Raw genomic sequence first — 15,262 nt, 5'->3', positions numbered from 1 at the left:
TTAGAAAAAGTAAGAGGTTCAACATGAGTGAGTTTCCACTTTGTGGAATCTCACTCATGACATTATTCAATGGAGAGTAGTGGAAATTTAAAATTATTCTAAAGTACTTAACCATCCCTTTATCTGCAGTAGTAACATAGCAGTACTGGTAATCTGTTTTGAAAGTAGCTATGAGCAAACTAAGTTCGCTATAAAATTCAGCTGTATTTGCAAAGTTGCACAAGCTGTCATGAGTTATTTCAGTGTTGCAATCACTCTTTAAATAAAAAGCACTGCTCTGTGGGAGAAACATATTGCTATTTATTTTAAATGCAGCCAGTACCCATGTGACTCATTCTGGCTCTCACTGGCACTTCACTGGTGGATAAGTAGACATGGTCAGTTCAACAAGCTGAAAACCTAGTGACGAAGCATCCAAAATATGTGAGATGCTCTATGAACAGCACATTTAAAATTCGGAAAATTTACATTGTTCTAATATTAGATCACTCGTTATTTGCTTACTTGGAAAACAGTCTGGAGGGATTCAATTTAATGAGTAAGTAAAGACAACTGAAGCACAGACTAAACTAGTCTGTGCCAACTTTCGGGACCACAGAGCTCACGTAAGAAGGAGTAAGGATAGGCATTAAAATGATGTTGGTGATCAACAAGAGTTTAACTTCTGCTGAACAGATCTCACATGGATAGGGTGCCTTTTAATTCATTTTGAATTAGAATGCTTGATGTGTAAATTTGTATTGATCTGGTGAGTAGCCATAATAATGCTTCTATAAGATGTGGGATGCTCCACAACGTAACAGTGATGACAATGAGTCATTTAGTCATTAATGAGCACCAAATGACAGTGAATTCTCAAGTATAAAGCTGGGGACACTGTTCAGTTCTGTAGTGATAACTGGGATTTTCAACTGGTCTATTTGAGCAGCTAGAACTCAATAGCAAATACAGACTTAACTGAAGGGGTGGACAGATTATGAGTACGATACTAATTACCGTGGGGTTTTTGACATATATGCAGGTGGTGTTGCATGGCAATCCAGCTAAAACTCAGTGCATGCAATATGAGGTCATCTAAACAAAACAAACATAACATTGTCTACAGTCAGATTAAGAAATGACAGGGATGACCTAACAGAAATCATAACATATGCTTCATCAGACTGATACAAAGGCCAAATTTTCTGAGGCAAGAAACAATTTGTATGTGAGGTCTTGGTTGTTCCAAATTAGTGACGAAACGACTGCCATGAATCCAAAGTAATCCAAAAAAAATTACTGCCCGAAAGATCCCTGTGCGAATGACTCTAGTAAACTAAATGATCCAACTAATATTCCAGCTAAATGCAAAGGCCTCATAATGCCATTTGCATTTAGTTGGATTATTTAATTGTGAAGGAGAAAAGAGAAAAACTTGGTAACCCAAAACGTTATAATAAGGTAGCTTTCCTCTGTCACAGTTCCCTCAAATAGAAAAAGGTCCAAGAACATCTTCTGTCTAAACTCGAAGTCCAGAATATCAAGCCAGGAGCATTTAAATCCTTTTTATAGAATAAATGGGAGGATGGGGGGGGGGGGTTGTTAAGAGAGTAAACACAATTATGATGATAACAGTTCCAATTAGTTTAAATGAGGATTTATTAGTCCAAAAAACATTGTCAATGATATTTGGGTTAGAAACACTTATGGCCAAAAATGATCAGGCAATTCTACCTGGGTCATCCTTGTTTCAAATTTTGTAGCAACATCAGATGATAAATTTGTATCTAAGTTCCAAACTTTGCTTTCTTAGATTTTTTCAGACCTCTTTTGATATTTTCTACAAGTTCCAAATTGGCAGATGTCTTTGAGATACAAGGTCTACTAGGTTTTGGTAGATTGTGATCTTTTCTCACTTCATCAAACTTCTTGCTTGTGAGTGGTTTATGTCGAAAACAATTTTTGAACTGGCATACAACTTCTACTGCATTTTCATATTTTGCATGCACTCTACAATTTCAATCCTCTCCTTCACTGTAAGGCTCATGGTACTTTTCCTATGTTCAAATTATTAAAATAATTAAAAAATATATTATAAATTATTTTTTAAATAACTTAAACATATTTATATGAGAATTATTCAAAATAGTTTCTGTACTTATGGACTATCCTGTATTTTTATTTATATATAAAGAAATAAAGCTGAATGAGGAAACTACATAGAAATTTCACTCAATATTGTGACAGGTACTTAATCCTGTTAATGTTCACTGTTCTGGTGGTGGCGTTGTTATTTGTTATTTGGTTTTTAGGAGCATTAGCAACTAAGGCCATATTGCTCAGGGGATATGCGGTGGTCATTCCATGACCTTTCCGCATCCTCTATATTTGGTGGTCACGGGCTCGAACCCCAGTCTAATCAAGAAGCATGTGCTACGCACTCCTGCTTCTGCCCACCTGGCTACGGAGGTGCTGTTCTGGTGGCTGAAAGTCAGAATGCAAAAACTATATTATATAAATTTAATGTATGTTTAACATTTTTAGAGCACATATTACCTAAAAGTGAGCGAGTGAGTGAGTGAGTGTGAGTTAGTTAGTTGACTGCGACTATCAGCATCTGGTTACCCTAATCAAGGATAATCTTTTAACAGGAATAAAACATTCATATAAAAATGGCAAATCTGCAGTCAGGATTAAAGGAAGCTCTGGAAAATGGTTTAAAATAAAACTTATTGCTGATTCTTCTAATTATAAAGGACAAAAATAATAAAAGAACAAGTTATCAAGAATGTTTTGGGAGAAGTAAAAATTGGATCATTATGACATGTAGATGATATCAGACAGTTAAACCCTTCTTAATGAAGACAGAATACTACATATGGAGAAAAACAATTGAATAAGTAGAACAAGGACAGGAAACAAACAAATTCATATCTTTGCTTCCTACCTTTCCTGCTCTATCCTTGTCTACTTATTCCCTGTTTCCTGCAAAAGAGGAATTAGCCAAAATTCAAAATCAGCTAACCATAACAGATTTTCAGGCTGTTTTAATACAAGAAACTCAGAGGTAAATAAGAATGAAAGAAACTGATCAAAAATTAGAATTTTTTCAAGAAATGAAAATTTTAAGTAAATAAATAGAACTAATAACAAGGCATTTTACAAATGAGGAAATAAGAAAAAAAAAAAGTGTTGGGGTAACATATATCCAAACTTATGACGGTAAGGGCATGTAAAAATGATAGGAAAAGGGAAATTAGATAGAGGTATTTGAAGCAAATGTAATAAGCCACAAGGAAGGTGAATCAATGGTGTTGAGCAAACATTAGAATAAAAAGAGCTTACTTTTATAAAAAGTAAGCTCTTTAGGATATATAAAAATTTAACAGGAAATAGGATAGCATAGAAAGTCTGAGTCATACTGCTACAGTGAAATGTAAACCCATCTAAATATGTTATATCCATTGCATATAATATTTGGATGATTATTATTCAAATATGATGAATTAATGCTACAGTTAAAATATTTTGTAGCTGAAGACAGAAATTATGTATAATTTTGGTGCAAGAGATACAAACCTAAAAAATTTGTGAAGATGAATGTTGGTTGACTGTAACTGTTTGATAAGCAGTAATTTATAGTGTACACAGCATATGAAAATACCAATTGTTAATGTAATATACATGACACACAAACTGTCACACTAAGAACTTCAGGCATATCTGGCAGGTATTTTTAAAAATATTATGCATGTTACAATAAATAAATAAAAATAAATAAAAATTAGCCTGGATCAAATACTGAAGTTACATAAATTCAAGCAACAAATTTTTTATAACATACATTGATACTACATATTTCAATTGAGGAAATTTATATTACTTACCTCTCTGAAAGGTAATTTTCCTGTCAGAGTAATACCTAACATTACCATTCTTGCAACCCAAAAAAACAAAATATCATAGCCAGTCTCTAGGTGAGTTCCTGGGTAAAAAGTCTTAAAATCTTCTGTCTAAATGAAATTTTAGAGTTCAACTTCAACATTACAGTTCATGTAAAACCAATATCAATCTTAAATAATAATAATAAGCTAATTCCTGTCACAATAATATTATTAATTAATAATATGATAAACTGAGAAAAATGTTTTAAATAAGTACATTCATTTTTAAAATGTTTTTTTTTTTCTACATTCACTATATTAAATTACTGATAATTGCAATGTATTGCAATATCAAGAGATATTGCAATAATTGCAATATCTCTTCTATAATGCAGTATGATTGATGTCTTTTGAGGTAATGATGGTGTGTGTTATGCAATGTTTAATGGTGCATTATTTTATATGCACTGGAGGATTCTTTCTGTAATTACTGGTAAGGGAATCAAAGTTGTTAGTGGGGAGGAAGGCAGGGAGTTCAAAAAATTTCAAAAATAATGTTATGAAATATATGAATGGACATCCATAAATTCAATAAAATATTTTTATTATTAATAAATTTAAAAATAGTAAAACAGAATAATTTTTTCTGTCATTTTAGGATGAGTTATATACTTAGGTATGTAGAGTTGCTACTCAACCTACAACGAAGTTCTGTTCCAATGACCACGTTGTAAGTCGATTTGGTCATAAGCCCTTTCTTTTTATGTACATGACATTTATTATTTCTTTTTTTATTTAATCGTTTGCTTATTAATTTATTATTAAACTATTTTTATTTTAGCTTTATGTTTTATTAGTTTAGTTTTTACAAATCTCTAAAGCCTGCTTCTTTATAGCACCTATAATTTTCAAACACTCATCATCTAGGAGTGTCATTTGATCAGATATTTCATGTTATATGTATTAAATAAGTTTCTAGAAATCTCCTTGATAAGAATTAATACATTTGGAATTTGCATTTTGTCTCAGTCTGTTGCTAGGCTTCAAAGCAGCATTTCCAACATTTTTTTTTTTTTTTTTGTATTTCTACATATATAGATGGATTTTTGATGCGGATATATATAGAATTAACTGTTATAAAAAATACATCTAACTCAAAATTGATGATTTTGGACAATTTCATGGATTATGTGTCATATGACACTGCCACAGCTGTGTAAAATATTTTAAATTTTTTTTGGAAACAGCTATCATAAGTCTGTACAGTTGTAAGTCACTTATGTTGTACTCAGAAGTTGAGGAGAGAATGTATACTAATATACATTGAAAAATTTAAATGAACAGTAAAGAAAAAAGAAGAGAATAAAGGAATATAAAAGAACAATAAGATTAACGTTGATGTTGCAAAAGCATATTCAACTGCATGTTGTGTAATATAACACAAATTAAAACATATAAATGAAGAGTATTAGTGAAAGAGCCAGATAAGATGCAAATTCAAAGTAAGTTAGTAGAATAACCACCTCATAGTAGTTAGTAACAATAACTTCAAGTTAGTAGCATAACTTCCTTGTTGCTATAGCAATAAGGAAATTATACTAACTTGTTATAGCAACAAGGAAGGGGAAAGAAACTAAGTCAAAAACTAAAACAATAAATCCAAAAAATTACTTAGAATCGTTGTTGAAAAGTGGGAAGATAGAATATATCTGTTGACATTACACTTGATTGTACAGACTGTAATTTTCAGAAAATACATCTGAAAGAAAACTGTTCCAAAAAAAGAGAAGTAGAAGGGATAAATAACAGATTTGCCAAGATATGCAAATCAAGTGGACCTAATTTCAACAAAGTCCTATCAGTCTGTGACAGCCAAATCCTCTGCTTGCACCTTCATGGTGGTGGGACTGTTAGTAATCCTGGGTATACTCCCATATGCAAGTCCTAAAATACAGCACCTAGAACACTGTGGGTGCCAACCCTTTATGTGAATCAATGTAATCAGGGGATTGAGGTGTGGCACCCACACCACATGGAGGAATGCTGTCCCTCTGTATTACCAGGCAATACTTGGTGGTAGTGTCTCTCATCAACCGGTGCAATACCACTACTTTGCATACTGGAGGCTTGAAGTGGTGGAACACATGTTTAGTCTCTAGAGCAAAGCTGGAATCCAAAAAAAGTTCACTAATTGTTGACACTGTTCAATTTTCAAGTGCAACCTCCTGATTTGGTTTAAAACAGGGCGATTCATATAGGAGGGATTTTGCATTGCTCTAATTGAGCTGAGAGAGTCTGTGTAAAATAAATATTTTGCAGATGAGTAAAGATTCAAATTTTCTAGAGCTAATTTTCTTCCATGTAGTTCTGCAGAAAAGTTGCTATACTCAGGTGGAAGGGAAGCTGAAATGATAGCAGAGGGAAACACTGCTGTTGCTCCAACGGCTGATTGAGATTTGGACCCATTAGTATATATTGGCAGGAAATCAACATGGCTCTGAATATGACTTGCATGGAGATGTTTCACATTGAGGGTCGGTAGAAGATTCTTACCCTATTGAAGAAAATAAGTATCAAAGTTCAGTTGAGGAGGGGGAGTCCAAGGTGGATGAAAGTAATTCATTACCTGTTGACTATTGTGAAGAGGAACTTTACAAATCTGTGATATTTCAAAAAGCCATAGGCCCGCTGGACTTATTTTATTAAGTTTAATTCTGTAGAGATTAGGTAGTTGTGGATTGAAGAGGTGAATTGGATACAAACAGCAACTTTTAATTTTTGCTGCATACTTTAGTAGTAACATTTTTCTGTGGATGTGCAAAAGGGGTTTGTGAGCTTCAATATATAGACTATGAGTTGGAGATGTCCTGAAGGCTCCAAGTGCAATTCGTAATGCACTATGTTGTAAAGGATCCAGCCAGCATAGTACACTCTTTCAGGCAGAATTGTAGACTGGAGCACCATAATCCAAATGGGTTCTAATCAATGCTCTATATAATCGAAGCAACAAGGTATGATCTGCTCCCCAAAGACAGGGTGGATAAAGCTCTTAGTATGTTGAGCTTTTTGAGACAGGTATTATGTACAAATTTAATATGTTCAAGGAAGTTTAATTTCTTGTCAAGGGTTAATCCCAAAAATCCGATGTTGTTGGCAATCGGAATGGTAAAGCCAGACATGTGAAGTTCGGGATCTGTATGCAATTTGCGTTGATTGCAAAAGTGTATAGCAACAGTTCAATGTTGTGAAAGACGATAGCAATTGAGCACTGCCCACTTTTGTATTTTATTTAGTGATATTTGTAACTGACGTTCAATAGATCTCATATTCTGCGAATGGCAAGAAAGAGAAAGATCATCAGCATAAAGGTAAGCCTCGACAGTATTTGGAAGCTCTTTTGTAATAGAGTCAATTCTAAGGGCAAAAAGGGTTGCACTCAGTACAGACCCTTGCAGAACTCCTTCTTCTTGCAAAAATGTTGTAGAAAGGGAGTCAAAGTATCGGACTCGAAAAGAACGACTTCATAAAATGTTCTTAATAAATATAGGTAGGTTGCCTCGTAGACCAAGAGTGCGCAGGTCTCTGAGAATGCCGTGATGCCAGGTAGTATCAAATGCCTTCTCTATATCTGTGGAGACCATAACAAGGTGTTCATTTCTCACAAAGGCATCGCGAATTGCAGACGCGGCCTTAATCATGAGATTTAAGGCAGACCTGTTTTGGCAAAAGCCATGCTGACTGTTACTTGTTAGATGTTGGTCTTCAATGATCCAAACAAGTCGTCTGTGGATCATTTTCTCAAGGATTTTACCAAGGCAACTGGAGAAGGAAATTGGCTGGTAATTATAAGGACTGCAAGGATCTTTTCCAGGCCAGAACGGTGGTGTGGTGCCAAGGTGTAGGATAGATGTTTTCCAGGAATATTCGATTATAAAATAAAAGCAGCAGTTGTAAATGTTTGTCATCAAGGTGCTGTAACATGATGTAATGTATTCCATTGGGCCATGCTGCACTGTTGCGTGCTGTTCTAACAGCTTGTAGAAGTTACAAATATTGAAGAGGCTGGTTATATGGTAAGATTAGAGAGGTGCGAAAGTTTATGGGCCGCTCTTCAGTGATGTTCTTGATTTTCTGGAATTCCAGGGAATAGCTTGATTCCGCTGAGACTTGAACAAAGGTTTTGTCCAAGGCATTTGCTATAGTTAGAGGAGCAGAGAGTTCTTGCCCATTCCAGGAAAGGATTGTAGAAGGGATGGTCGGAAACTTTCCAGAAAGCTGTCTAATTTTCTTCCACATTAATTTGGAGTCAGTATTTCTATTTACAGTGGACGCAAACAGAGTCCAAGAATCCTTCTTGGCTTGTTTTTGAATGAGACACGCTCTTGCCCTTAGCTTTTTATAATTAATGAGATTAATTGTTGTTGGTGATTGTCGAAATAAATTCCACGCTTTATTTTTTTCCCTCTTTGCTTTCGTGCATTCTTCATTCCATCAGTAGTTAAAATGGTGCCGGGCCGTAGGATTCATTAATGAATAGAGTTTTTAGTTGCTGATAACAAGTGGGATGTGATATATTCCATTACTTCATCAATGGGCTGTAATCGTATAATTTCGTCATTCACGGTAATAGCTGACTGAAATTTGACCCAGGTGGCACGAGAGAATTTCCATTTCTGGCAGGGTTCGGCTAATGGTGGTTGTGCAGTGAGAATATTACAAATAATTGGGAAATGATCACTGCCCGTGGGATCATTCATAACAGACAATTCCATGACCGAAAACAGTACCGGGGAGCATACTGAGAGGTCAATTGCAGAAGTTTATCCAGTTGGCAATTGTATGTGCGTAGGTTCACCTGTATTAAGAATGGTAAGATTTTGATATCCAGAAAGGTTTCAATCAGTCAGCCATGTATATCTAATTTAGAAGATCTCCCATAACGGGTGGCGACCATTGAAATCCCCTAACAGACAGGGGAAGGTAACTGCAGTAGAAGGTTTTCCAGATCTTGGTAATAGAATGATTTGGTAGAAGACATTGAAACTAGTGTTATCGCAATCTGAGTAATGAAACATACAGCAACAGCTTCAATTTCTGTTTAAGAACAATTTGCTTCACTGGGATCTGTGAGTTCATCAAGATAGCCACACCACCATGGGCAGCATTTGATGTATTGCAATCTTTTCGATATATAGAGTAGTTTGTAAGATTTTACATCTTACAAATATAATATTTTGTGGAAGAGGGAGATTTATTTAAAGTAAAACTTATAATAAAGCAATATGGGGGAGCGGAACATTACAAGTTAAGAATATTACTAAGATCACTGGCAAGGATTAAATTAGACAACGTTTATGAAGGTCAGTGTTATTAGTAGAAGGTGTTAACTCTGGAAAACAATGCCGCGAAGGACCATGCTACTGTCGGGACATTTTCTTTAATCGGTGACACCTGAAGAAGATAATAAGGTGGTAAAAACGGAACAAATGCTGGGAATTAGATGGAGGTCTGGCTCTGGCTGTCGGTGATGGCAAGTTTTTAGATCGTGGGAAATTAGTCTGCTACAGTATAACTATAAGTGGCTGACTTCAAAGGTACTGACAGCCTGAGAAAGTTCACAAACTTCTTAAAATAAGAAGTTAGATCGGGCAATAAGGAAACAGCGTGAGAAAGATTAAAATTAGCGAATAAGAAGAGAGAGAAAGTTGATAAAATGAGTAAGATTGGTTAAATGGAAAACTAGGGCAGATTTGACATATGTAGGCGGTACAGAAAAGGAGAGGAACAAAAAGTGAGTGGACGGGCAGAAAAAGAGGCACAGAGTTGAGAATTTGGAAGTGTTTTGCGAAGATGAGTTAGTGACAGATCCCCGAGTTGAGTTATGTGGGTGTTTAGGAAAATGGATTAGTGGGAAACGAAAGATGAGCTTTGTTGGTGATAGGGAAAATGAAATAGTTAACAGTGGAGTGTTTGGACGTAGTGGGAAAAGAGAAGGGTAGCGCCCTGCGAAATTTTCTTCTTGAAAAAAAGTTCTTAATAGGTGGAGTGGAAAAACAAGGGTAGCACCCTATGAGTTTTTCCTTGTGATAAGTTTTAATAAAGTGGAGAGGAGGAGTTAGTGTGATATTGCCCTATGAGTTTTCCTTGTGATAGGTTTTAATAAGGTGGAGAAAGAACGCCAGTCCCAGTGCAGCAAAGAGTTCCTAAAAATCATCTGTAGCAAATTCAGGTGTAGCTGATGAAAGAGATCCCCAGAAGGTACCCTGAGAGCCAGGAAAGCTTGGAACATCCCCGGAAAGGAAAGAAAAAAGATAGAAGTAGGTGAGATATTATTAAGTACTGTAAGTTAAGAAGAATACTGTTAGTGAAACAGTATAGTGATTAATTAATGAAAAACAGAGATAGCACTAGAAGTAAATAGATAGATAAATTATCTCTTAAGTAAATTATATATATACTAGCAGAGTTTAATTAATTAAAAAAAAGGTTATTGTAAAATGCAAGAGAAACGAAAGATAAGTAATAGATTAAATTGTTGTTCAAACGATTATAATATGTTAGAAGGATAATAAAGTTTATAGTGAGAATCTTGGAATGTTCTAAAGATAGATAATTGAATATAGTAAATTTTATATGAGAATATTTGAATATTCTATGGATAGGTAATTTAATATAGTGTTTGTATTAATGAAGAATTGTTGGTCCAACTGAAAGACTAATAACAAATAGAGACTTTAGGAATGTTAAGATTGGTCTTCAGTGTATTGTAAACGAATGGTGAGAACACAGATTATAATGATGAAACACAGATTATAATGGTTAATATAAGAATAATATATGCAAGGTATCCTTGACTTAACCTTGTATGCATATTACATGTTTTTTATTCAATTGTATATTATGTTGTATATATCTATCTAAATAAACCATTGTTGTTATATAAAAAAAAAAAAAAAAAAAAATTGTTGTTTGTTAAAATGTGAGTTTGTTATTCATGAACCTCAATTTTCCGAAGGGATTATATACTAATTTGTAGTTCCCCCCATCATCCTCATTGTTTTCCACCCCCCACAATTGGCGAAATGCCAGCCAGGATAACTCCCCTAATCGGAAGGCTGTGTTCAGGATGACAAAGCAATTTTAGAACAGTTGCTGAAACTGAAAAAAAAAAAAAAAAAATCAGCTGGCGAGCCAGAACAGTAGTAAAAGATAAACAGGAGGTTGATGAATGTAGAGCAAGGAATGGTAGTAGAAATGTGTTAAATAATAAATAAAAGTGTAGCAACATATAAATGTGGATTATTCAAATGTGGATTTGAATTCATATATAGATGTGAATTCATATAGATGTGGATTATTCAAATGTGGATTTGAATTCATATATAGATGTGAATTGATATAGATGTGGATTATTCAAATGTGGATTTGAATTCATATATAGATGTGAATTCATATAGATGTGGATTATTCAAATGTGGATTTGAATTCATATATAGATGTGAATTCATATAGATGTGGATTATTCAAAAGTGATTATGGATTGATTGTATGGTAAATTGACTATTGATAGATTAACAGGAGATTGATAAAGATAGAGCAAGGAATGGTAGTAGAAATGGGTTAAATTTTAAATAATAAATAAAAGTGTAAACAACTTATAGATGTTGATTATTCAAATGTGGATTTGAATGCATATATAGATGTGAATTCATATAGATGTGGATTATTCAAAAGTGATTATGGATTAATCGTATAGTAAATTGAATATTGATAGCATATTATTGTTAATTGAAAGTCAGTTAATAAGTTATAGATTGATTAATAGAGGTTGATTATCATTTTGTTATTAGCTATTAGAATAATCTAAATAGAGAAAGTATAAACAATGCTATTTAGATCACAGATGGCTACAAGTGAGAATAGAAGCGAAAGATAGGAATCCCTAAGGGCAAACTCCAGTAGGAAATAGTTTAAATGGGTCCATAAAGCTAAGTAAATATTTAAGAAACTTAATAGGGATTTGTAAATAGATGTACAGTGGTTAAATTTTGGAAAGGGTAGGAGAATAGAAAAAAAAATTTACACAAGTATAAATTTTTTCTTGGAGGGCTGGTCGTATGTAAGATGTAAAATCTTACAAATATAATATTTTGTGGAAGAGGGAGATTTATTTAAAGTAAAACTTATAATAAAGCAATATGGGGGAGCGGAACATTACAAGTTAAGAATATTACTAAGATCACTGGCAAGGATTAAATTAGACAACGTTTATGAAGGTCAGTGTTAAACTTGACAAAGGCTAATGGCAAGGAAGGGGTGTACTTCGGTTCCCAGCGCACAGGAGCATCCAAAACAATGGAAACTGGTTGAAACTGTTATTAGTAGAAGGTGTTAACTCTGAAAAACAATGCCGCGAAGGACCATGCTACTGTCGGGACATTTTCTTTAATCGGTGACACCCGAAGAAGATAATAAGGTGGTAAAAACGGAACAAATGCTGGGAATTAGATGGAAGTCTGGCTCTGGCTGTCGGTGATGGCAAGTTTTTAGATCGTGGGAAATTAGTCTGCTACAGTATAACTATAAGTGGCTGACTTCAAAGGTACTGACAGCCTGAGAAAGTTCACAAACTTCTTAAAATAAGAAGTTAGATCGGGCAATAAGGAAACAGCGTGAGAAAGATTAAAATTAGCGAATAAGAAGAGAGAGAAAGATTGGTTAAATAATTTTGTTAAATAAGTTAAAAATGAGTAAGATTGGTTAAACGGAAAACTAGGGCAGATTTGACATATGTAGGCAGTACAGAAAAGGAGAGGAACAAAAAGTGAGTGGACGGGCAGAAAAAGAGACACAGAGTTGAGTTTTATGTGTGTGTTTATGGAAATGAGTTAGAAACTCAGAGTTGAGAATTTGGGAGTGTTTTGCGAAGATGAGTTAGTGACAGATCCCCGAGTTGAGTTATGTGGGTGTTTAGGAAAATGGGTTAGTGGGATTCTAAGTAGAGTTTTTGTTGGTGCTAGGGAAAATGAAATAGTCAGCGGACACAGCAGTCGAGATTTTCGTCGAGATAAGTAAAATGAGTTCGTAACACGGACAGTTGAGGGTTTTGTTGTGGTAGGAATATGTGTCAGTTAACAGTGGAGTGTTTGGTCGTGGTGGGAAAGAGAAGGGTAGCGCCCTGTAAGTTTTCTTCTCGAAAAAGTTCTTAATAGGTGGAGCGGAAAGGCGAGGGTAGCACCCTATGAGTTTTTCCTTGTGATAAGTTTTAATAAAGTGGAGAGGAGTAGGAGTTAGTGTGAGATGCCCTATGAGTTTTCCTTGTGATAGGTTTTAAGAAGGTGGAGAGAAAGGGAGCGAAATCCGCAGAATCAGTAGCTCGAGAGAAAGGAGCGAAAATGCGAAATTAGTAGCTCTATGAGTAGGAAGGAAGCAGCGAATGGATGGTCGCCCGAATAAGGTGGAGAAAGAACGCCAGTCCCGTGCAGCAAAGAGTTCCTAAAAACTACCTGTAGCAAATTCAGGTGTAGCAGATGAAGGAGATCCTCAGAGAGCCAAAAATGGAAGTTTGAAACCGCCCCGGAAAGCAAAGGAAAGAAAAAAGATAATAGTAAGTACTGTAAGTTAACAAGGACTGTTAGTAAAACAGTATAGTGATTAATTAATGAAAAACAGAGATAGCACTAGAAGTAACTTGATAGATAAATTATCTCTTAAGTAAATTATATATATACTAACAGAGTTTAATTAATAAAAAAAAAAAAGGTTATTGTAAAATGCAAGAGAAACGAAAGATAAGTAATAGATTAAATTGTTGTTCAAATGATTATAATATGTTTTAAGGATAGATAATTGAATATAGTGAGAATCTTTGAATGTTCTAAGGATAGATAATTGAATATAGTGTTTGTATTAAAGAAGAATTGTTGGTCCAACTGAAAGACTAATAACAAATAGAGACTTTAGGAAAGTTAAGATTAGTCTTCAGTGTATTGTAACAGAATGGCGAGAACACAGATTATAATGATGAAAATAGCATATTGATTGTTAATATAAGAATAATATATGCAAGGTATCCTTGACTTAACCTTGTATGCATATTACATGTTTTTTTATTCAATTGTATATTATGTTGTATATATATATATGTAAATAAACATTGTTGTTTATTAATGTGTGTGTTGTTTGTCATACTGAACACACAGCCTTTCCGAAGGGAATTATAAATAATAGAGAAGTTCCCTTGAATCTGGAATTCTCCTAGGAAGTAAAGTCAGATGCGTAAGTGGGTGAAATAAGAATAAAGTGGACAAACACATAATAGGGAACAAAACAAAATAAAACAATAAAAAAATATATAAACAATCATCATCTTTGTTTTCCACCCCCCACAAGTTCTTTATGGAGGTGGAAATTTGGGAAGTTAATAAGGTTTCTTGCAAGCAGTAGTGATGAATAAGGCCATGGATATTGCTCTGAAGTCCTCTAAAATTCCACTGTAAAATATATGGCATTACTTGAGATGAGTAATGCCATATATTTTACAGTGGAGCTGTATCTGACTGCTTTTTCATGGAGCTGTATCTGACTGCTTTTTCAGTATGGCAGTTTTATGTCCATCAGACTTCGGTTTATTTTTTTTTTTTTGGAAAAACTCGAGTCTTCCTAGTTGGATGAGTAATTAGTATCCATGGAGGTATCTTAGATATTTTTTTTTGAATTGGAACTTTTACTATGTGGTGTAGTAGCAATCACTGGTGGGGAAGGAGATTTCACTGGTACTGTAAGAGGAGTGTTACATGTCTGTTCTGAGTGTTTATGGATATTAGATTGTTGCTGAGAGAGGTCAGCTCGAGTCCAGTCAGAGATTGATATGATTGAGGGGGCAGTAACATAAGTTTGGGTGGACACTGTTTGTTGTTTTTGTGTAATACTGGCGTAGGTACGTTTGGATATAGGAGCAATTATTTTCCTGGCTTCTTGATAACTTACCTTGTTCTCAACCTTTTATTTAACAATTTTTTTCTCAATTTTCCATCTCTCACACATTTTGGAGTAAGCAGGATGGGTGCCTTTGCAGTTGGGACATACTGGGTTTTCTCAGTTTTTTTCCATCCTGGTTTAATGTTAATTAATAAAAAATAAATTAATCAAAATAATAATTAAATCCTATATTATTTTTTCTTATATCCACTACACCATCAAGATAATATTTGTATTAAGAGGTGCCTGATTTAAAATCATTTATTGCCTTTATCTAAACATTCCCATGGTATCACTGGAGAACTCATGTGCGGCAGGTGCCGTGACTTCAGGCATATACCAGCTACAGGGTGTTAATATCAAAGAGGAAAACGAGTGTGAGAAAGAAAATCTTGGGAAACACCAGAATTAGTGGAGAA

The 15,262-nt window shown here is 34.4% G+C and overlaps 1 protein-coding gene across 1 annotated transcript in view; it reads right to left on the bottom strand.

The window, feature by feature from the left end:
- ValRS (Valyl-tRNA synthetase) overlaps positions 1-15,262 on the bottom strand; it is a 394,022-nt gene that overhangs the window by 148,506 nt on the left and 230,254 nt on the right. Inside the window, exon 17 of the mRNA XM_090381628.1 lies at positions 3,867-3,992. Within this exon, the coding sequence (XP_090237754.1) occupies positions 3,867-3,992 (126 nt within the window). The remainder of the gene's footprint in view (positions 1-3,866; positions 3,993-15,262) is intronic.

The sequence above is a fragment of the Mastigoproctus giganteus genome, chromosome 9 (genome assembly GCF_048544385.1).
Source record: "Mastigoproctus giganteus isolate SK-2022 chromosome 9, ASM4854438v1, whole genome shotgun sequence".
Taxonomy (NCBI): domain Eukaryota; kingdom Metazoa; phylum Arthropoda; class Arachnida; order Uropygi; family Thelyphonidae; genus Mastigoproctus; species Mastigoproctus giganteus.
This window is presented reverse-complemented; position numbering and strand designations above follow the sequence as displayed.